At 35.6% G+C, this 25417-nt stretch overlaps 2 protein-coding genes across 2 annotated transcripts in view; one reads left to right on the top strand and one right to left on the bottom strand.

Annotated features, from left to right (window-relative positions):
• LOC143914132 (neurotrimin-like) overlaps nucleotides 1-25417 on the top strand; it is a 199100-nt gene that overhangs the window by 24122 nt on the left and 149561 nt on the right. The window lies entirely within an intron of this gene.
• Nucleotides 21503-25257, bottom strand: LOC143913968 (pancreatic lipase-related protein 2-like). The gene is made up of 6 exons (XM_077434020.1): nucleotides 25133-25257; nucleotides 24697-24833; nucleotides 24104-24210; nucleotides 23094-23367; nucleotides 22735-22962; nucleotides 21503-22657 (listed from the first exon to the last, which is right to left on the bottom strand). The coding sequence occupies exons 2-6, from the start codon at nucleotides 24812-24814 to the stop codon at nucleotides 22371-22373; spliced, it is 1014 nt and encodes a 337-aa protein (XP_077290146.1). The 5' UTR covers nucleotides 24815-24833; nucleotides 25133-25257; the 3' UTR covers nucleotides 21503-22370.

The raw sequence follows: 25417 nt of genomic DNA on the forward strand, positions 1-25417 counted from the left end.
ATAGCAAATTAAAATTAAATTAAAACAAAGAGACAGATGTAGATATTTTATTTTATGATAATTTTTTGTATCCAAACATGTGTTGTATATGTGTATGTATGTATGTATGTACATATGTATAACGTGTAAAATTTATTTTGATTATATAAAACTTTGAATCAATGAAAAGGTGAAATTTTCCATTGAATTTATTATATTATATATATAATACAAGCATATAATTGTTCATATATCATCGTTCGTATCGGTGGTTTTGATTTTCGTTGCTTTTGTCTGAAAATATATTAAAAATATCTACATAAATAAAATAAAAGGAGAGGAACAGATGCGCCGCAAAATATACTACGTCACGCGAGCTTTTAGACCTTTGTCGTCGGGTAATTTTAATGCGGCGAGCTTTTGTATCCACGACAAAAGCTCCTCGGGGTTTTTTCCCAAGGTGTCCTCCCCTTAATATTTGAACGAGATCACCCCATCTTTGCCCTTCGAGTTTAAAACAATTTCATTTTCTTAACCCCAGGTGGGCGGGGGAGGTTCTGTCATTGTCGCAAGACGATACTTACATATATATGTATGTGTACAATATTGGGCATGTTTACCCTTTGACGCGAACGTTAGCGTTTAATCGCACTCCTCTTCTGTCTGAAAAACGGTCACTTCTCGGAAAAACCTCTTAGGGCTGAAGCGGGGCCAGGAGTACGTGCTGAAAATCCGGATCCCCGGCCCTTTGTCGTCTTTCCGAACGATTAATTCCAAAATAACGACCGGCGTAGTCCCTTTTCAATGGCTGTGTATATACATATATGTATGTATGTGTGTGTGTTTTGTGTACATGTATTGTTTTTTTAATACGAAACAGTTTGGAGTGGATGTGTAAGAAAGTATCACGAGAATTTTCTGAGATATGAAAACGCTTTGAATAATTGAAATTGATCGATTTAACTTTAAACTATTCCATTCAAGAGATTTTGATAATAGCAAATAGTATATAAATTGAAAATAATTTAAAGCTATTGATGAAATCAAGTGTTTCTCCTACTGCAAGGACTCACTATTGTCCTATTAAAATAGATAAACAATCAGAATCCCTATACAAAATATAATAATTTGACTTTCTTCATTGAATTAATCATACAGACTGTCTATTTTATATCGTAATTTTTAACTTCTGTATACCATTACCGTTTTTAATTTTTTTCATATTATAATAAAGAGGTAATGACTGTATATATGTATGTATGGATGTATGTATTTCCATTTAACCAAATTTACATACAAAGTTTAAATGATTATTGAAATGCTTATTTATTTTTAGTATTTTTCTTCTGAAAAATATTAGGCCTGCTATTCAATAGATCATAGATCATATTTTTAAATTTATTATATTAACTATTGAATTCATTTATGTGCGATAAAAAGTAATTTATATCCAGTCCAGTTATGTTCGTTTACATCCAAATAAAATATAACAAAAAAATTTACACGTTATAAACATTTAATAACGCTCATATAAAAATCAAAATTATTTTTGATTTAATTTGAAATATAATTTAATGTTTGAAATTTAAATAGAAGCTTTCAATCTTTATTGGCCTTTGTAATTTAAAATTTTATTATATTTTAACTACCGGAGAGTCTTTTTAATACACAGTTATTTTGATAGTGTAACAATAGCACTATGGCAGTATTGAAATTAAATTGTTTGTATGTACTGTCACGTTCCAGGGAAATATTTATTTAAATTTTAATTTACTACTTGGTTAACCAACCAAGTTTCTTTATTGTTATTAAAATGTTACAATTATCTTATACTAGCTGTATTACCCGGCTTCGCTCAGTGTTTATAATATAAACCGCTTAAACATGACTAAGCTAATTTAATTAAAAAAAAAAAAAAATTAAAAAAAAATTTAAAAATTAAAAAAAAAAATAAAAAAAAAATAAAAAAAAAATCAAAAAAAAAAATTAAAAAAAAAATAAAAAAAAAATAAAAAAAAAATTAAAAAAAATTTTTTAAAAAATCAAAAAAAAAAATCAAAATTTTTTTTTGCCTTCTAGGGCTTCGCCCTCGGCGCCCCCCTGAGCCTTTGCCTTCTAGGGCTTCGCCCCTCCACGCCCCATGAGCAATTGCCGTTTAGGGCTTCGCCCCCCTTAGTTAATGCCTTTTAGGGCTTCGCCCCTCCGCACCCCCATGATTAAATGCCGTCTAGGGCTTCGCCCCCCTTAGTTAATGCCTTTTAGGGCTTCGCCCCCCGCGCCCCCAAGATTAATTGCCGTTTAGGGCTTCGCCCCCCTTAGTTAATGCCTTTTAGGGCTTCGCCCCTCCGCGCCCCCATGATTAAATGCCGTCTAAGGCTTCGCTCCCATGATCAGTTGCCTTTTAGGGCTTCGCCCCCCACGCCCCCAAGATTAATTGCCGTTTAGGGCTTCGCCCCCCTTAGTTAATGCCTTTTAGGGCTTCGCCCCTCCGCGCCCCCATGATTAAATGCCGTCTAAGGCTTCGCCCCCATGATCAGTTGCCTTTTAGGGCTTCGCCCCCCGCGCCCCCAAGATTAATTGCCGTTTAGGGCTTCGCCCCCCTTAGTTAATGCCTTTTAGGGCTTCGCCCCTCCGCGCCCCCATGATTAAATGCCGTCTAAGGCTTCGCCCCCATGATCAGTTGCCTTTTAGGGCTTCGCCCCCCGCGCCCCCAAGATTAATTGCCGTTTAGGGCTTCGCCCCCCTTAGTTAATGCCTTTTAGGGCTTCGCCCCTCCGCGCCCCCATGATTAAATGCCGTCTAAGGCTTCGCCCCCATGATCAGTTGCCTTTTAGGGCTTCGCCCCCCGCGCCCCCAAGATTAATTGCCGTTTAGGGCTTCGCCCCCCTTAGTTAATGCCTTTTAGGGCTTCGCCCCTCCGCGCCCCCATGATTAAATGCCGTCTAAGGCTTCGCTCCCATGATCAGTTGCCTTTTAGGGCTTCGCCCCCCACGCCCCCAAGATTAATTGCCGTTTAGGGCTTCGCCCCCCTTAGTTAATGCCTTTTAGGGCTTCGCCCCTCCGCGCCCCCATGATTAAATGCCGTCTAAGGCTTCGCCCCCATGATCAGTTGCCTTTTAGGGCTTCGCCCCCCGCGCCCCCAAGATTAATTGCCGTTTAGGGCTTCGCCCCCCTTAGTTAATGCCTTTTAGGGCTTCGCCCCTCCGCGCCCCCATGATTAAATGCCGTCTAAGGCTTCGCCCCCATGATCAGTTGCCTTTTAGGGCTTCGCCCCCCGCGCCCCCAAGATTAATTGCCGTTTAGGGCTTCGCCCCCCTTAGTTAATGCCTTTTAGGGCTTCGCCCCTCCGCGCCCCCATGATTAAATGCCGTCTAAGGCTTCGCCCCCATGATCAGTTGCCTTTTAGGGCTTCGCCCCCCGCGCCCCCAAGATTAATTGCCGTTTAGGGCTTCGCCCCCCTTAGTTAATGCCTTTTAGGGCTTCGCCCCTCCGCGCCCCCATGATTAAATGCCGTCTAAGGCTTCGCTCCCATGATCAGTTGCCTTTTAGGGCTTCGCCCCCCGCGCCCCCAAGATTAATTGCCGTTTAGGGCTTCGCCCCCCTTAGTTAATGCCTTTTAGGGCTTCGCCCCTCCGCGCCCCCATGATTAAATGCCGTCTAAGGCTTCGCCCCCATGATCAGTTGCCTTTTAGGGCTTCGCCCCCCGCGCCCCCAAGATTAATTGCCGCTTAGGGCTTCGCCCCCCTCAGTTAATGCCTTTTAGGGCTTCGCCCCTCCGCGCCCCCATGATTAAATGCCGTCTAAGGCTTCGCCCCCATGATCAGTTGCCTTTTAGGGCTTCGCCCCCCGCGCCCCCAAGATTAATTGCCGTTTAGGGCTTCGCCCCCCTTAGTTAATGCCTTTTAGGGCTTCGCCCCTCCGCGCCCCCATGATTAAATGCCGTCTAAGGCTTCGCCCCCATGATCAGTTGCCTTTTAGGGCTTCGCCCCTCCGCGCCCCCATGATTAATTGCCGTCTAGGGCTTCGCCCCCCTTAGTTAATGCCTATTAGGGCTTGCGCCCCATGAGGCTGGGCCCCCCGGGCCCCCTTCGGGGCCCCACGGGGCTGCGCCCCTTGTGGCGCCCCCTTTTGAGCCCCATGGGGCTGCGCCCCATGAGGCTGGGCCCCACGGGGCTGCGCCCCTTGTGGCGCCCCCTTTTGAGCCCCATGGGGCTGCGCCCCATGAGGCTGGGCCCCCCGGGCCCCCTTCGGGGCCCCACGGGGCTGCGCCCCTTGTGGCGCCCCCTTTTGAGCCCCATGGGGCTGCGCCCCATGAGGCTGGGCCCCCCGGGCCCCCTTCGGGGCCCCACGGGGCTGCGCCCCTTGTGGCGCCCCCTTTTGAGCCTCATGGGGCTGCGCCCCATGAGGCTGGGCCCCCCGGGCCCCCTTCGGGGCCCCACGGGGCTGCGCCCCTTGTGGCGCCCTCTTTTGAGCCCCATGGGGCTGCGCCCCATGAGGCTGGGCCCCCCGCGCCCCCTTCGGGGCTTCACGGGGCTGCGCCCCTTGTGGCACCCCCTTTTGAGCCCCATGGGGCTGCGCCCCATGAGGCTGGGCCCCCCGGGCCCCCTTCGGGGCCCCACGGGGCTGCGCCCCTTGTGGCGCCCCCTTTTGAGCCCCATGGGGCTGCGCCCCATGAGGCTGGGCCCCCCGGGCCCCCTTCGGGGCCCCACGGGGCTGCGCCCCTTGTGGCGCCCCCTTTTGAGCCTCATGGGGCTGCGCCCCATGAGGCTGGGCCCCCCGGGCCCCCTTCGGGGCCCCACGGGGCTGCGCCCCTTGTGGCGCCCTCTTTTGAGCCCCATGGGGCTGCGCCCCATGAGGCTGGGCCCCCCGCGCCCCCTTCGGGGCTTCACGGGGCTGCGCCCCTTGTGGCACCCCCTTTTGAGCCCCATGGGGCTGCGCCCCATGAGGCTGGGCCCCCCGGGCCCCCTTCGGGGCCCCACGGGGCTGCGCCCCTTGTGGCGCCCCCTTTTGAGCCCCATGGGGCTGCGCCCCATGAGGCTGGGCCCCCCGGGCCCCCTTCGGGGCCCCACGGGGCTGCGCCCCTTGTGGCGCCCCCTTTTGAGCCTCATGGGGCTGCGCCCCATGAGGCTGGGCCCCACGGGGCTGCGCCCCTTGTGGCGCCCCCTTTTGAGCCCCATGGGGCTGCGCCCCATGAGGCTGGGCCCCCCGCGCCCCCTTCGGGGCTTCACGGGGCTGCGCCCCTTGTGGCACCCCCTTTTGAGCCCCATGGGGCTGCGCCCCATGAGGCTGGGCCCCCCGGGCCCCCTTCGGGGCCCCACGGGGCTGCGCCCCTTGTGGCGCCCCCTTTTGGGCCCCACGGGGCTGCGCCCCTTGTGGCGCCCCTGGCGGGGCCCCATGAAGCTACTCGCCTTGCGCCCCCGCGGGGGTGAATCCATTGAAACGAAAAAAAAAATCGGCGCCCATGGATCGAAAAAAAAAAAAAATCGAATCACGTGTTCGATGACGTCACCGATCTACGGACGAAGACGACGAAGACGACGAAGACGACGACGACGACCAAGGATATTTACATACAAAGTCTCTTTCCAAATTATAGATTAGATTATAGATATATTCGAAAACCGATAGATAATGGAACTATGATTTTTATAATAGGAGACACGTAGAACTATTTCACTATAACTTTCGTTCACTTTATTCTGCTGCTGTGCTGATCGTTAATTGAGGACGCGTTCTCGGAGTATTTATGATGACGACTGTCACTCTCTCGGAGTCGATGGTGAAGACTGTCCGTCACTGCGGAGTCGATGTTGATGACTGACTAATGCGGTCGAATCGTGATCTATATAAATGATTTGTTATCTTATGGGCTGAGTACATTCCTGTGTTATCTGAATATCCTATTACAGGAATTTTTATGGTTTTGTTATTCACGTATATGAGCGTGTGAAAAGTACATTTGATATTGTGGGAACTAGAGTGATAAGCGGGGTACATAACAGTACATATTTGCTTTCGTTTAAGGTTCCCAGTATCTGTGAGGTTTAAAATAATTTCTTCGGAGGAAGTTTAGTATTATTAATTAAAAAACTTTTGCTTTAGGAATCTGTATTTGAAAATATCTGACTATCATTTCATATGAATAATTTTTAAGTTTTTAAATTTGATTTTTTGTAAATGTCCGTATTTGAAAAAATATGTGACAAGGACTTGAGTTAACTATAGTTACTTAAAATTTGTAATATTTGATTGAATAATTTTATGGATAAAATATGTAATAAAGTTAATAAATATATTCTGAACTATAGCGCACGTTTTGTCTTTTAATATGTAATGCGAGGTAAATATGAAATATTCCGGCAGAAAGCCCTACATGAATTAATCATCTTAATTGAATTATCCTTTAGAAGCCTTATACGACGGTGAATTGTCTTCTGATATTGAATTAAACAATTATATTATATACACACGAGACAGTGAATTTACGTAATTATTTTGCTACGTCTAACGAATTGTTATTATGAATGTAATATCTTTGCAAGTTTCATACGTCAACAGATCAACAGATTTGCCTCGGCAAAAATTCAAATCGCCGAAGCGCAATCGCGCGGAAAATCGGATATCGAAGAGAACGAGATAAAAATTCAAAATATATTATGATTATATACATATATGTACATAGGTACGTGTATATATATAGACTTGCGAAACGCGTGGAAGGAAATCGTAAAATGTGATTTGTTATGTGAAATGAGCGCAAATCTCAAAAGCCCTGTTTATCTGAGATTCCAGGACGTTTTACCTGGGCGTTTAAGTAAGCTTTTAAAAGCGCCGCATTTTCTCGCCTACGGGAAAATTCACGGGGGGATGTAGAGAGGGGGATGATGTAAAGATGGGTACGTGAGGACACGCAATGGCCCAACTTTCTTGTGTAAAAGTCTCACTCAGGTGTGAATATACATACATACGTATATGTAGATATGTGTATGTGGTAACTCATCTCGTGTAAATCTCGAGGGTAACCGCAAAGAAGCTCGCCGCAAGAACTCGGTGAAACTGAAGTGTTGTTATATAGATGGTTTGGGGAGGGTGTAGGATAATAAAACAACGGGGAAAAAGTTTTTTTTTTTATTTAATTTAAGTCCGTTGGTAAACTTTCGGCGCGCTCACGTTATTAGGGTGAAATAAAATTTGCGAAATGCTCCTGCGCGGTGAGAAAGGGAAGTCACGGTTAACTCGGTGAAATTTAATCAACGGCAAGTGACCGTGAAGCGGAAGAAGTAAGGAAGAAAAAAGTGTGGAAAAATTGCGTGACGATCCCTGAGAGACGACTTGAGACCCTGTCGTTAGCCGGATGAAATTCGGCGAATTTCAAAATCGTCCCGATTGCGAAGGAAATGGTCTCTCTCGCAAGACCTATTGTTTTGTGGGCCCATTGTCCATTGAAAATTTTGGGGCTTTGTAAGGAAATCGTGTTTTTATACGAATTGAAAGGTTCTTTTATGATATACATACATACATATATTACAGACAAGTGTATTTGCCATTTTTAATATTATATATTTTGACCCGTTAGAATATGTTTCATCTATCCCGCGTGGTTATGTATTACACATTGAATTTATTTACTATCCGACTGCTCAGAATTTTATTTTTGATTTTTAAATGCTTTTTATTATTATAAAATTATGTTCACAATAAATCTTATATCTATTTTATTAGCTGCTGATTTACTGATAATTTTCTATGTTTACAATTCGACTAGTCAGAATCACTCAATATGTATGTAGTCGATTACGTAAGATATTATATATGCCAAGCCTTTTGCCAAAATTCATAAAACCTATATTAGCCAAAACTTACATTTAAGAACATAGGTTTTATGTTTAGATAAGGTTCAACGAAAAATTACAAAAATGCCTTCCGAACTTCCGAGGGCATTTTCTCCGAACCTTACACTTTCATATTACATGAGATTGAAAACAATGAATCTTTCCAATTCAAGTCTATAATATTATAAATAACCATTAAAATTGACGTATGATAAACATACTTACGTTTAGCAATAACAAGATATTTACTTTGAAATAATTAGAGAGTCGTTCTTTTTTCCAAATAGATTGGTTAAAATTTGGAATAGTGTATCCAATGAAATAGTAACTTAATCCTTTTTAAAAGTAAACTTTTTGTATACATTTTTAGTTATGTATACGCATGTATTGGTTTATTTATTATTATTCTGTGTATATTCTTGTATGGCCACAGTGTCATATTGAAGTTACCTGTGAAGACACTGATATTTGAAAATGGTCCACTTATCTTACTTTCGAGAAATATTTCGCAAAACATTAAGTATAATGTTTTGCGTTTAACAATATTTAGAAATACTGGTGGCCTGTAATACGAATATTCTGTTTTTCAGAGGTTCTGGACATATCGAATTAAAAAAAAGGAATAACAGTTTGTGAATTAAATCAAACATAAACAGTATTTTTGGAACTGAAAAATTGAACTACCGCCACTTTTAAATATAACGGCTGATACGTTTGGAAAAGTATTTAAATATGTAATATCTAGAATGCCAGATAACATCTGTTACAACTGGTATATACACTTTGACGTTAACATATAAAAATATTTTAAAAACATTGTGGCAAAAAGCAGCAAAATTGTTGGTCACTTATAAAATACATAATGTTGGCTAGAAATTAAGAACATTGTAAGAATTGTAGTATGGGCTTTTCAATAGAGGAAAATTTCTGCGCCATGTCAAATTTTTCAAAAGCTTTATAATTCTCCACTTTATAGACATAACAAATATATTTTGTAACATAATATTTTTACTTAACGAATATTTGTGTTAACTTTCTCACAAAATAATAAAATTTCAATAAGCGTATATATAATATATGTATTTAAATACATTATGCTGGAGCAAAAACGCAAATTTTGGATTTTCATCGATGGACCTTATATAAAACTTTCTACGTATCAAGGAAATGATAAAATAAAATTGCATTAATTTAAACAATGTCTTTAAACTGCGCTAGCTCTAACCAATAGATTTATATCCATGACAGTTTTGAAAAAATAGGCTTTTTTCATATAACTATTTTTGGAGAATAGTTTCGATATTTTTCTAATTAAAAAAAATAAACGCTCAATATTCACCTACTTAAGTTGATTAAGGTCTATTATAATGTGACTGATAAACGAGGGTTAAAAGTCATCGATTCGCTCGAATTTCCCCATACAAAGCACGCCGTGCTTTCAATGGGTGTTTGAATGGGGGAAGCATTATTTTCAGAAAATCGTCATGTATATTTTTCGTCTTTCTGTTAATATTTTGAAAAAAAAAGTCGTTGAGAGCTTCCGTGGGTATATATCTAAAGTTTTCACACAAAAATACCCTAAAAAATGAATTTTATAAAATTAAGAAGGCCATATCACCTATTTTGACGCGAAATGTCAAGTTTTCCGACAAAACAGGTCATTTTGGAATCCTTATATTTCATAAAATTCTCATTTTTATTTCGAAGTACGTAATAAGTGTTATATTTTTATGAATAATGAGAATTCCAATATTGAAATGATTTTACAAACACTTTGTTGAGTTTACTATGCAGTGAATCAATTGTGATTTATTCGATCGTTTCGCATTCGAACGAAGATTGAAAGCATGAATATAAAACAAAAGTATCGGAATATTTAAACGATTGTATCGTATACTGAAAAAAATGTATAAATGAGAAAGAAAGAAGAGAATACGCATCGGGACCACATCATATCACCATTCAAACGATACTCAATTTCCATATAAGAGCTACCTATTATTCTCTATAGGAGAATAAAATTATACACAGGCAGTATAAAAACCAAACTCAATTCTAAACCTCATTTTACGTATGTATTTATATATTTGACTATATTTATATATAGTCTAATTTGAAAACTTTCTGCGATAGTCGTAAAGTGAGTCTTCATTATGTTCATTGAAATACTATTATTTCTGGTAAAAGTAGTCTCCAAATCTATATGGAGAGCAAATATTAATCAAAGAAAAATGAAATCTTATAATACGATAATGGATTCTGGGCTCGTACATTAGTTTTGTCGACTTTTCCCTCGTTGTTTCCCTCTTCGGTCTTCTTGCGCGATTTTGTTTTTGCATTTGAAAGTCTGAAATTTTGGCCGTCAGCCATGTTTGGTTCATAATAGATTAACTGGCGGTAGTTATACAATCTGTAAAGAGTAGTAAAAAATGGAGAAAAAGTAAGTTTTTCCCGAGTTAACGGATTCGAGAGCAGATGGAGGGGGGTGAGCTACACACAGTTTTCTTATTGGAAGTTGTTCGAGTGGAAAATATCATAGTTGTTTTTTCGCATCTCGCGTATTTGTAGTATTTTTTGTATCGCTTATTACTTGCAAAGATTGGATAGAAACTTTTTTTCATATCCATAACCTTTTTGTTAATATAATTTATACTAAAGTAATAATATTTATAAGCCACTTCATTTTACGATGATTTTCGCTAAATAATAAACCAAATCCGTAGCCCAAATAACATAAGTTAATTTTTTTTTTAAATATATTGAAAGTTTTTATATACATTAAATATTAAATATGTCTGTGGTCCATTACATAATTATATTCTAGGCATCTTTTTGACAAATATCAATCGCAGAATCGCAGATTTTAGATCTCAAAGCCACATAGGATCATTTTCACTTGGCAGTGAAACAAAACAGCCTGGTTATAATTGGAGCGTAACATTTGAGGGGTTGTAAATCAGTTTGCTACCCCCTTAATTCCCCCCCCCCCTCATCCCTCGCGGTTCGACAACGTCAGCATATAACGATTGGCTGGCCGGTTGGCGTCGACCCTGTTTCCCGGTTCGATCCATCACCGTGTAATTTGCGGATCCGCGAGAGATCCTGTGGGATAGACCATCGTGGATTTGAGGTGCTATGGGGTTTTGGGTGGGTAGATCCATGGCTTTTGGGTGTGCTGATGCATGACTTTCCCACCTTATCGCAAGTGTGTATGGCGTTGCATGTCAGCATTTTCCTGTGTTCCAATTAGTTTGATTCGACTTTACATATGACTTTTCCCGAGTCCCAAATCTATGATGTATGTAAATGATATAAGCTTTTTTGTTGTCCATATATTATGTATATTCATATTTTATATACATATATATATGATTCAGTTGAAGTGTATCTTCTAGTTGTAATATTTTATTTTATTTCAATCAAACATGTACAATTGCCTTTGTATATCGCTCCAAAGTGATGAGTGTACTAATACAGATATAATACCATAATATAAACAATACAAGCATTTTATACAAATCAAATTCATACACACATCATCCACATTGACATATGTGGAGAAATTTCTGCAGATTTTTTGTTATAGAAATTGGCAAACTTCAAGATACTAAATAACTTGAGCAGAGCCAAATGCAAGAGATATAGGAATGGAGATGCAAATTTACAGGAACCCTTTCAATAAAAATCAGAAAAATTGGCCAACTCTGATAAGAATCGAATGACCTAGTCACAAAGCCACAAACCAAGGTCTGGGCAACAGCTACTTGTGGAAATCGAACCGTGACCACTCTGCTCGAAAGCATAATATGCTAAACTGCTGGTTTAATTTTGAATAGTTGGAATATATTCCATCTAACCCACGTTAGTTGATTCATGTGGTGACTTACATTCCAACTGGTCAAAATATATTACAACGGAAAATACAGTTCAACTATAAGTTGGTAGATTTTCATGAAAACGTCACTCGATTAGGAAATTGAATAGGAAAGTCACGTTTTTGGACACGTTCTTAAAGTTATCGTAATATGGTTCTATTAGCTTTCTTCGTGATACCTAGCAAATATTAACGCATTTTTGAATTCTAAAGCATTCGTAAAAACATCAAAGCTGTCAAAATTCAACTGTTACATTACAAATGGCACATATTAATGAAAATGATTTTGCGCTTGTAGAGATATGATTTACGAATTGAATTGTACAAATGACCTAAATTTCCAGTTAGAATATTCATATCACAACTGAAAACATACTACGACTATAACATATAGAATACAACTCGAGTCAAATCTAATAGCTACTGACCCAGTGATCATTATATATTTATCTTGGAATTATTTATTTTAATATTAGTGTAGTTGCAAGTGATTATTTTATAAGACTTCCCGGTTAGTTTGTTAGTAATATCAAAGACTCATAGAATAATATAATAATATGGGTATTCTCGTTGAATATTAGGTTGATAAGATTTTGTTAATATTTTATGTATTATTGAAAGATTTTCTGGGCTTTGTAGGGAGATTGGCAAGATTTATTCATGAAAATGAAGCCCAATTGCACAATTTTTCCGAAAGAAAACACATATGAACCGGTTGAAAAGGCGACAGATGAAAGACCGGTTCGTATCTTATATTGCATCACGCGGCATGTGGCAAATCCAATTGCGGTCTTCGGGGAATGTCTGGAGACCGGAAGCGGAACCTTGCCAACAGCTTGTCGCACGATAAAGGAAATTTTCAATTTTCCTCACCTTTTTGACTTCGCGTCTCCCTCCCCCCTCGTGAGTGAGGCTTTGAGTTTGGCTAGGTCGTAAAACTACGTGCGGATGCGAAAGCAATCAAACAAAATTGAAACCGGTAAGCTGGTCGGACAAATTTTCCGAAAAATTTTCCAGGTCTTCCAAATTCTTCATGATCTACCTGCCTACGTATACATAGGTATATTTTTAATTTTTAGTGTATTTTTCGTTTACTTTGATTTTTTTTTGTTTTGTTTCAAAAGCAGCAACAAAATAGGATATTTTTTTCTTGACATTGAAATCAGAAGAAACATTCTCAGTATAAAAAATGTATGGGAATAACTATGGAATATTTAATCATTCCATATTGAATATTTATGTATGTCTGTTCCTTGCTTATCCACAACTACACAACAGCTTAGTGGAGCTTTTGCTTTTACATATGTGTGTACATAGATTTACAGCATAAACCCTGGGGCTTAATTTTAGCGAGAATTATTATAAATACAACTTGAAATATTTGATATTACATTTTTACTTTATTTTATGTGTTTCGCAGAATTTTCTTTAACAATAATACCACTTCTTATTAAATTAATCTTACTAATCATACGTATACTTTACCTTTTTTTTTTCAATTAAATGTAATATATTGTTAAATTATATGTTGGATTTGTTTTACTTAGCATATTGAAAATTTCAATATATTTTTTATTTTATTCTTTAATTTATACCAGGAAGGCCTAAAAGGTAACTCCAATGCGCTTTCCTGGCCAGAAACAATGTACATTTGCTACACATATTATTAGTATTATACAAAGTACATATGTATATACATATCAATTAATATCCACACAGACATTTATGGTCAATTTATACAATTCAGAGAACTTCAAGATTACTGAAAGCTTGAGATTTTGCGAGAAAATGAGTATGGTTTCCAATTTGTTGGAACCTTTTCAATGAAAATAAGATAAATTGGCAATGTCTGATTGGAAACAATCAACCTGGAATCACAAATCCAAGGTCTAGCCATCAAAGAACAGTGGGATTTGAATCCGCGACCACTGTGTTGAAAGCATTATATGCTAACCACTAGTTTATTCTGCTGGTTATATTTTTTTTACATAGATATATAACAGGTAGGCCTTACAGATAAAAACAATGTGCCTTCATAGACAATTAATTACAAACATTGCAGCATTTTTTATTATATAAATGTCTGTATTTCGAGAGGCGAAAGAACACGAAATTATTTATTTAATTAGTTAATCCATAGAGACATCTATGGATTTAGACTATTTTACATATTGTACATACATCTAATTCAAATATTTGTGACATAGCGGATAAGATGGTTGTTTGCCAATATCATCGAGGAACCGTTTCAACAATGAAATCAGATAAATTGGCAAACTCTAATAGGAAACTATCATCTTGGGGTCACAAATATCCAAGTCTGACCAGCAGCCACACTGCTGTATGTATGTATAATATATACATAATTCATTTAAAAAAATTGACAATGTGCTTTCATTTAATATGACAACGGGAACGAAACTGGATTAATAACTCAATTTACTATAGTCACTGATGTAATATACCTTTATGTATATATGATCATGTAAGATATGATCAATATGGACCATTGTGCGACTTACGCCTTTCCATCCTCCCAGCTTAGAGATCGTCACACGTTAAAAGCTAACCCCTTAACGGTCCCGTTCAGTGTTTGCATAACAACATTATAAATGATAAATCAGCATCGACGGATCCGTAAAACGGAAGCGGAAGGGCAGTCGGTGCGAGAGAGCATTTTCCCGAAAGTGATTTATGCGGTCGAAGGCTGGATGGAAAGGAGGGGGGTCGACACTTTATTCCTTAATATCGTTTTCGCAGTGAATTTAATATTTTCAAGGGTGCGGGGGTGGCAAAGAGTTGACCCTTTGCCTGAAGCGCGGTCACAGTGCAAACACGACCGAGTCGAGCGGGTCAAATCGCGCCAACCATAATATTTATTCTATCGTTATATTAGGTGGAGGGGGTCAGAGGGTGGTTTTGAAGGGGTTTTGTGTATCCTCGCAAAATCGCTAAACCCTTTGTTTTTGTTAAATTTTACATTTTTCAAATCAAAATGCATTTGTGTAATAGAAAATACTCGATATAAAATAGTATTAACAGTGAGAAAAAATCCCAAATGAAAATAATTTGATTTGAAGTGGACGACTACTTAGAGATATTTTAAAGCTGAAAAGTACTACAAATGAAAGATAAAATACCTGACTATAGATTCCAATATTCATTTTGAACAGGAAATTGACAGATTTTGAGACATCGACCGAACAGCACCAAGATATAGAAAAATCGCGCGATTTAAAAACATACAAATATCTCCGAATCTCGAGCCAATCAACATTTGTTATTACCAGATTCATGTTTACAGGGCATAGATCAATAAGAAAAGTCATATCTCGTCTCTGAACCAAAAAAAAGTCGTCATTTGTCGAACAGTGCTATTCATAGTTTTGTAATGCTTTTTTCATTTCGTTATTTATGTAGGTATAACAAAAACGTAGGAAATAAACTTGCTAATATTATAACCGTTTTATATTTACTAAAAAATTGATGCGACTTTTTTTAGCATAAATGAACATTGAAATTTCACCATCGCCAATTATTTGCGGCCTATACATTTTTCAAAAATATACATGTATGTATTATACCAATATAATGGTAGCTCTTTTTACCGTTTTTATGTACATATATACATATGTATGGAATTTAAACCTCTTAACTTATTATATTATATTATATTACTGATATCCCGCATAAAATTCGAATTCAAAGTGATTTTCTTGTAGAATTTGTTTTTAATAATATATCAATTTCAATTTTTGACGAACCTCAATACAAAATACACTTCAAAGAGCATTCATATCATCATGATCGCTTCCATTTTTCCAATATATCCTCTTCAAAATACCCATCGTTAGCCTCTATCGAATGGAGTTGGCAATTAAGGAATAAAATACACAGAATTCAACTCCGCAAAATCGAAGCTGTAAACATTTGAACGCTGGTTGATTTTTTTTAATCCGAACGTAATTCTCCAATATGAATTTCATACACAAATCATCGATTTTGCGTATTCGATGCACTCACTCGACTGTGAATATTCGCTGAAATTTGAAACGTCACTAGCCCATTCACAACAGACTGTTCGAAACGAAAACTCGCCGGGAAATCCGCGCCAATTTCCAAATTGGATTTCAATACTGCGATACACATCAAAGTTGCGCTTAATTCAGCACAATTATCGTTACGGGAAACCCAGACGTTTGAACCATATAACTATCATATACACACGCATGTAAATTCCTGTTTCTAATGCATTAACTAAATTGCACAAAGGCAAAGTTAAATCTGTGGCAGAATTCCGAATGTAAATATACATGCCTTTAAGCGCATCAATTGCAATTTCAATCTATTTATTGATATGATATACTTGTAATATATTTAGTCGAAATGTACTATATGAGTGGGTTTCTGAATAATTTACACATCAGGATGTCGTTGTATATTAAATTTGTGTAATTTTCCCTGGTGTAAAATTCATTACACGCTTTTTCCGGTAGCGCCAAGTTGTTTATGGTACTAAAATTGTTTAATTTGACAAAATATTGCGTTCCTTTTTCCCCAAAGGTATGTTTTTTTTACGTTTTTTGCACGTTCATTTCGATAATTTGAATATAAATACTCACTAAGGATGTGACACGCCCTTTAATAATAATAAAAAAAGTAAAAAACATGTCTTCATTACTTGATTAATTCGCTTTTGAACTCAATATTAATTAGAGGCTACAATAAAATTAATTATAATTTTTACGCATTATATAAATTAGTTAATTATATTTGACAAAAAGTGTTTATAAAAATACTTTTTTTGATAACTTATGAATAATATATATAAAAACGGACGCGATATGTGTATGTTTGTGGGTATGCTTGTGGGTATGTGGCGGACGCGTCGACCGGTATGAAGATTTCAAAAAACTAATTTTAGAATGCAGGTAGTATATGTACGTTACGGTTGGTATGAATATACCCATACAAAATGTACCAAAGAATACTTTTCGTACGGCCGGATACCTGCTGAAGTCGGTACGTGCTGACTAGGTATGATCAGACCTTGATACGTGCGCGCAAGCGCCTATAAATATTACATTGTTTATAGTTTGCCTTACATTGTTTATGTTTATATATCTAATATATTAATTCGAAAGAGACTTTGAAACTATGTATGTATGTCAGGTTTGTTGGGAAAATCGAAAACAAATCAAAGATTCTATGATTCAAATAAATTTAATAAAAAACAAATTAATGTTTACTATTAGATTATCTTACCATATTTCAGCTAATAACATATATTACAAATACAGAGCGAAGCCGGGTAAAACCACTAGTAACATATAATTTTAATTTATGTAATTCGTGTATCAATTCCTGTTCGAAACCACCGTTGAAATCAACGGACACAAAACTAGTCTATTATATTAACAAGCCTTCAGTTGATTTGCCCTAATAATATTTTAAATCTAAAATTTACTCAATAATTTTTCTGAAAAGGAATGAAAATTCTCTTTATTATCTTGTTATTGTCTCTAGTATTTTAATACCAGAAAATAATATGCTATTCGGAGTGCGTCGTTTAAATACGACGCCATTTTCCGACTGTGCTACGTCCATTTCATTTTATAGGTAAAACATAAGGACCACATTCGACCGGATTTCCTGATATTTTCTCCACCCCCACATCCAACCCCTCCATCTCTACTAATTCTTGCTCCCAAAACGGGGGTTGACGATTTTCTTTTTATTTTCGAAACGTGAAACTCGCGCACTTTGATATGGCCAACTTTTCCACCGTTATTGTGGTAATTTAACGCTCAATTTGGTCGGCTTTTCCGTTTAAAACGGACTCACTCAGAGTGAGGGGAGTTTTCTTTTTATTAAGTTCCGAACGTCTGCATTGTAATTTTATTAATCCGAATTTACGACAGGGAAAACTTTTTAAGTGAGTTTACGCTATTATAATATTTTCGGTTTGGCGCTCTCAATCTTTACATCGCTTTCCATACGATTTTCCCTTTTCTTTGTTCGCTCATAATTCACTTTCAGGCGGTGAAAAAAAAACAAACACGATCTTTTTAAGCTGCGCTAATAAATATGCAAAATATCGACTGATTTAATCCGACGTGACTCCTAATGAATGCTCGAGACACTTGAATTTTCCGGGAAGTCAAATTAGTTTCGAATTTATTCTAGTAAAAAGTCAAGAGTCGCAGCTTTGGCTTTTATTTTCCTTTCAGCGGGAAACTTTGACAATTTTTTTATTCAAAACTATACTCAATTTATCTTTCGTGGAAAACTTAGAACTCGAAGCACAGTTTCAACCCGTTGCCGGTTCTATTCAATCGCGATGAAAACTTTGCAACGTTGGTTTTTCACACTCAATACTGAAAGTTTTGATTATACCCAAGGAACAGTTCGACAGTGAACCAATCCCTATCCAGTAAATTATAAATGAAAATATTATATGAGCATTCTCTTCATACCATATTTCCTTTCATTCGCGCGCAACTCGTTAGCATATGTCGGAAAAATCAACACAAATAATAAATAATTTCCGAAGCGTGAAAGAATAAATCTTCTCCAATAAATATTGAAATGAAAAAGTGTTATGATTTTTTTATATTTTCGTATTGTACAAAAGATTTATTACGTTGTGATTTATGGATAGAGGATTTGAATATTAACTGTGTATATTTTCAGCATCTCTCACATGCTCGCATTAAAATGGACAATCTTGATTTTGCCTTTCGGATGCTGAATTAATTTTCAAAACAATGCGAACGGATTTAACGTATTTTTTATCCCAATACATAACGAATAGCGAATATTTATCGCTCAAAATTGAATTCAATCAATCGTATACATATATCAAGCGATCATAATATATTACAATACCCTTTTGTTTGAATTAAATTTTTATCACAATATTCCAAAAACAATATCATTACATTTTATAGTCGAATAATTAAGAGTTATATGTAGTACGTATTGATGATATAGAAATAATTTTAGTTTAGGTATGAAATTAATATATAAAAATTGTACATACATATGTATATGAAATTGTTGAAATACTATTTCAGTATGAAAAGTGCTTTTCTTTTTAGAAAATTTTTTATAAATGCCCTCCGATGTTGAAATTCGCTGTACTAAATATTTTAATTAATAATTTGAATGCCTTTTAGTTGAGTAAAAACAATCATTTAGAGAAATATTTGCTTAAAATTTGTGTTTCTTAAAAATTGAAACAAGAATTAAGCGTACTTTATATTATAATTACTTTACTTTGAAACGAAATCAATTTCAAACACCTTTTATTTGAAGGATTTAGTCAATTTTTGTTTGAATTTATTATATCAAAAACTAAATCTTTTGATTTTGTTAAGAAAGTGTTATGTAGAGGTATTACTAAATTATGTTCACAATACATCTTATATATATTTTAATAGCTACTGATCAACTAATCATTGTCTATTTTACAATTTTAAATTAATTTTGTTAGTAATCATAGTATTATATTATTATAATGTTCGTAATAGGAAAACGAGCTCAAAAACCTATTTAAAATTCTTATAAATGCTCATCATACATCTAATACATAATATTAATTAAAGCCTCTCTAAAGTTGATGAGCTAAAGCAGATTGTGTTTAGGTAATCTGTGTTTATACCTGAAGGGTACAGACATTTTGCTGTAATCACCGAGACTCTTCACAAGTGTGTTAGTATGGTTATTAGTGATTCTGTCATATAATCTACTGGTTAGTTTGTTAGTAATGTCTGAAACAAACGGAATATTATTTATGGCATGCAGTTTTATCAAGTTAGTATAAATGGGTGTATTATAAATTATTTTTAGGGATTTTTTTTATATTATTTAGAGCTTGGAAAGATTAGTATTCGAGGCGTAGAGGTATTATATGATCATTTCAATCAGAATTCTTTTGGGGAAATGGCATTTATTTCCGATATAAAATCGTCAGGGTTTGAAATTAAATCCAACGGTTCATAACAATGTTATTCAACTTTGAAAAAATGAAATGTGCGGAGGCGCTTTTCCGGAAAAGTCTACGTCGCATCGGGGATAAGCGCGCGTGGAAAAAACTTTTCTCGACGCGCATGCGTAAGCGTACACCCTGAAACGCATTTGCATACATAAAATCCTCAAAGGACACTTTCGGTGGAAATTCGTGAAAAAATTCAAATTCCGGAAACTGAATGTCCGCAAGGGGATTCCGCAGACCCCACCCAGACTCTCCTTTCGCCCCCTCATTATGCTAATGCCTGATTGCTCATACAATTTATTCGCTTTTCACGGCGCATCGCGTTATGTCCCTTATTGAAAAGTTTTCCCGCGCCATAAACGCGCTTAAAGATGACGATTATTAGTCTCCACTCGCCCGTTTCCAACGGGGAAATTTTTCTATATTTTTCCCGACAGAGGAAAATATGCGCGCTGAAAAGTGAAAAGTTTTGACTGCAAACTTTCGACGACTTCCGGTGCACATTATCAGACGACTCCTCAAATAAACATCAAATCTTAACTAGCGTTTAGTATCTAGATTTTCTTGAATTAGCTTATTCACTTTGCGGTCACATCAGTGCATTAACATTCAGTACTTCATTTATTATACTTTAGGATGAATTGGGTCATAATAACAACGTCACCCCGTTATTGTGGTCATATGGTATAAAAATATTACATACATAAGTTTTTCTAGTTATATCAATTAAAATAGAAAATGATGTTTGTTTTAGATTCTGATCGTATCGTTAGCGGTTATTTTGCAGGGCATGTTTGTTACACTTTTGCTCGAAATCTCTTGGCGGCTTTTCCTCGGCTCGGATTTATTTATGTGCACGAAAAATAAATTCGCTGCATTCGTGACTTCCGGTTGTGTACAATGGATATCCTCTATTTGTTCGAGTGCATTTCCGCAACGACGTATCCCCTTAAATTGGCTCCAACTGCACTTCGGCTTACCACGTTCTAAGTGAAATATATTAGCTGACGTTTTTCCGAAATTTAAACACAACTTCCATTTCCACTTTCTCTAAGAACACGTATAGAAATAAAGATTTCCTCTCAAGAGTGAATTTTTGCTTCAAGCATGCACTCAATTTCAAATTCATTTTAATTCCTTTTTATGTACATATGTATGAATTAATAAAATTTATACACAAAAAATCAAATGAAGTTTTAATTTACAAGCTATATATATATATATATATATATATATATATATATATATATATATATATATATATATATATATATATATATATATATATATATATATATATATATATATATATATATATATATATATATATATATATATATATATATATATATATATATATATATATATATATATATATATATATATATATATATATATATATATATATATATATATATACATATATATATATATATATATATATATATATATATATATATATATATATATATATATATATATATATACAATATCATATATATATATATATATATATATATATATATATATATATACATATATATATATATATATATATATATATATATATATATATATATATATATATATATATATATATATATATATATATATATATATATATACAATATCATATATATATATATATATATATAAATATATATACATATATATATATATATATATATATATATATATATATATATATATATATATATATATTGCGAGTGACTGCATCTATTAAGTATATAAGAAGGTTCAATAAACCATTTTATATATTTTATATTAAAAAGGAATATAAAAGTCACACTAAAACGTAAAAAATTAAAAATTAATTTATTAATATAACTCCATGATTGATTAGTGAAGGTTTATAAAATATTTATAAAAAACAAACCATGTAGAAATTCGGCATATTTAGACAAGTGTGTTATTTCTACAATACATCTTGTATGTACAAATGTACATACAAAATGTTTGTATGTACATTTGTACCATGCACATTTTCAAGGAAGGCGCGTAATGTGAAAGAAAATTAATTTTACAATGTTGATAAACATTGCCAAAAATGTATCGCTATCCGTGCCTTTCACATTAATTTCGAATGAATAAAATGATGAATTCCATGGAATATCTCATTTTAACACATCCATTGGGATTGGGAACTTCAGTACAAATTTTGTATATTATCGTGTATGTTTTGTATTAGGTCGACTCTCTCAATTTTCATTGTAAAATTCTCATTCAATAATATCATGTATTAGGTCGACGCTCTCATTCAATACAATGATTAAAATTGTGTCCGAAATTTAGGATATAAATAATAGTTGAAATATTACAGTGAGCGACAAAAAAAATTACCAGAGCGGAGACTAAGCAATCTTTACTAAGTTTGACCCACTGAATTTTAATATGATAATAATTTTTGTTGTGCTCAAAGTGAGTATTGGAATCAATAGTCAGATGTTTTTTTTCTATTGATTATGAATTTTAATTGTTTTAAAATACTTATAATCAATTGTCTAGCAAATTTTATAAGTCAAATTCAGTGGGTTAAAGATTGGTTAATCTCCGCTCTGGTAACTCAAAAAATTTTTCGTTACTCAGTGTTATTAATGACATTAGGAGATGGATTAAAAAATGCTTTCAAATATACTTTTAAAATTGGTATATTTTATCGATTTCTTTGTTACATAATACTGGCAGCTCCTAATGCATATGGAGCCGACCATTTCGTTTTAAAATAGTAGCTGCCTGGTGGAGTCGTGTCTGGACAGAAAAAGCCCATCGGGGTTTTGACATTGTTAGTACATCCTCTGTTCAAGAAAGTATTCCAATCAGAACATTTCACCGATAAAAATCCATTGGGATTCTTGATACTTTCGAAATAGTATACAACTCTACTATGATCACAAGCACCAATTGAAAAACATCCTGGCTGATCTAAACCACCATTGGCATAGAAATCCGCATGACCTACAAATAAAATAAATTGACTAATGGATAACGATATGTTGAAAAGTTGTCGTTTTTAAACACGGAAAAATTTTTACCGATAGGTCCATCGAAATACATGTCTGTGTGCAAAACATCGACAAATGCGGCGTCACTTTTATCGAATGTTTTAGTTGGGGGCATTTTGTAAAAACAGGTTGATGCTGGGTCGAGGCCTGATATACGATTGATTTTCGAACCTGTCAACCTGAAAAATTCTTTACCGGCGAAAGAAACCACTTGAGCTCCTAAACTGTAGCCAATCAAATGTATCCTTGAAGCGCCAACTGAAGTCAATATCATATGAGTTTATATGTACAGATTGAACGTAATAAGAAACTATGAAAAGTTTATATAATGTACTATGTATAATATATTAAGTATAAAAAAAATCTCACTCTCAATCCAATTTACTTACGATTGCGTAGATCTGCCATAGCTTTTCCCAAACCTTCTCCGGCATATTGAGCATTGGTGCAAGAGAGAAAAAACTCTACATTGGTTAAAATGCTGTGATCGTGCGTTAAAACATTCAGATTTCCAAAAGATTTCAAGTCTTTTGCTACCTGAACGATGTTAGAATCCTCAGCGCTTGATGAGTAGCCGTGACATAATACAACCGTTGGTAAAGTCCTGTCAAAATACGACGATTGAATAATACCTTGAGCTGCATTGGCCAGTGTGAAAGTGATCTAAAATTAGACATACTTATTTATTTATTTACATATATTTTAGCTATCAAGCTAATTTAAAAATGCATCTTAATTATTATACTTAACTCTAAAATTTATAATTAACTTATATGTACTGTCCCTCACAGAGGTGTCTCTTCGCACCTCGCAGGAATGCATCCATGTTCTTAGCAGACCTGATGCACTCAGGGAGGACATTATATATGAGCACACCCCTGTGAAAAACACCCCCAGCCGTCTTATTCTTTCTTACTCTACTTACAACTATTTTGTCCTTATTTCTAGTATAAAAATATTTATCTCTATTCCTTATTATATAAAAATAAAAAAATGTTTATCTCTATTCCCAACAGGCGACTGCATGAATCAATATCCACGCGCCAAAAGCGACGAAAAAAATAGCGTACAAAAATATAACTGTCTCTTTCTCTCGCATTGATTCATCGATCAACAAGAATATGCAAGCGGACAGTCAAAAACATGTCATGTCGCTACCGCCTTTAAATCATACTTTGGAACGTAGAAATGTATAAATGTATTTTTTACGATGTACCCCCTTTTCTAAATCATAAAAAATCTATTAAAATAAATTTATTGTAGTTCATTCTAGGAATACAAGAAATATAGGGTATATAGCTTTAAAAACCACATAGTTATGTATTACGAAAAACGTAAAAATTGGGGCACTTGCATATCCCACTTCGGTGAGGGAAGGTTAATGGTGTGAATAGTTTACCTTATCAGTGGGAGTGTACAATTTCAATAAACACTGTGGAACTTTTGGAAGAGATTGATTGGTAACATTTTCATATGTGCTGCCAGCGACTGCTTTGATTCCTTCGCCTTAAATATTACGTAAAATTAATATTCAAAGAATAAATAAAACGTACATAATTGTGGAGTATAATTTTGTAAGCATACATCACATTTATCATGACTTTCATATGTTTGTGATCTGTACATATGTCACAGTGAAAGCATAGTTCAAGTGAAAATATATGTATATTCACAAATTCAAGCAGTGAAAATGTATCAAACAATGAACTTACAACGTGAAACTCTATAAATTTAACCCAAATAAAGCAATCTTAAATTAATAGAGCCAACCCTTAACCTTAAAACTTAACCTAACCTATCCAAAAACTTAAAATATACCAACCCTAACAATCTAATCTTAAATGAATGAAACCAACGCTGAAAATATAACTGGTCATAAATTCACTGAACCGTCAGTGAAAATATATTTACACTTGTAATATAATTTCACTGTGACACTTACTCTAAATATATATTTTAAAATTATTTACTAAATAATTGTTTCATACTTACAATCACCAAGCTTTCCCGAAAAAAGTTGTTGAATATCAGCTATAGTTATATCCATTGTAATACCTTTGATATAACTTACGAAGACGATTAAAAACAAAATGAAATTAGTTTTCCTCATCGTGCTTTCTTCAAATGCGCTATAAAAAAAAATGTATTTTTATCAACTGGTTTTTATTTGTATGTGTTTTATTTCATTATAGTTTGAGATTATTTAAGAATATTTGAGTATGTATCTGTGATGATTATTAATTGAAATATTTATCCACTCGCGGCTTTCATGGAAAAAAATTATTCATATATTGTGAAATGAATACCTCGAATTGACTCAACTAATTCGTTACAACAAAAGTGCGTATGTGTAATTTTAATTACATCATATCTAGTTAGATTTAGTTAAATACATATTTGACAAAAATTGAAATTATTTCATACTTACAAGCAAATTGCTCAGATAAAATTAAGTCAACAGCTACAGCTAATAACTCTCGGAATACGTGTGTTTCAGTGCCTGTCGCGCGCGGTCTTTAAAGCTATTTTTGCAAGGCCAATAATAAATTAACACTAAGAAGACCACAAATCATGTATTTATATTATATTATTAGTTAACAATTATGTGTAACACGTACATTGTTAAGTTAAAATCAATTTTTTTTTATCAATTTTCATCTACTGGAAATGATTGTAATTTAAAAAATATTCCAGCAAATGTAAAATAATTATA

This window comes from Arctopsyche grandis, chromosome 7 (genome assembly GCF_051622035.1).
Source record: "Arctopsyche grandis isolate Sample6627 chromosome 7, ASM5162203v2, whole genome shotgun sequence".
In the NCBI taxonomy this organism is placed as follows: domain Eukaryota; kingdom Metazoa; phylum Arthropoda; class Insecta; order Trichoptera; family Hydropsychidae; genus Arctopsyche; species Arctopsyche grandis.

Excerpts from the sequence above, each read along its gene's own strand:
- LOC143913968 (XM_077434020.1), bottom strand. The coding sequence starts at position 24,814 with ATGAGGAAAACTAATTTCATTTTGTTTTTAATCGTCTTCGTAAGTTAT. Across the intron at positions 24,211-24,696 it reads TTCGGGAAAGCTTGGTGATT|GCGAAGGAATCAAAGCAGTC; the intron begins GTAAGTATGAAA and ends GTAATATTTAAG. Across the intron at positions 23,368-24,103 it reads TGTACACTCCCACTGATAAG|ATCACTTTCACACTGGCCAA; the intron begins GTAAACTATTCA and ends GTCTAATTTTAG.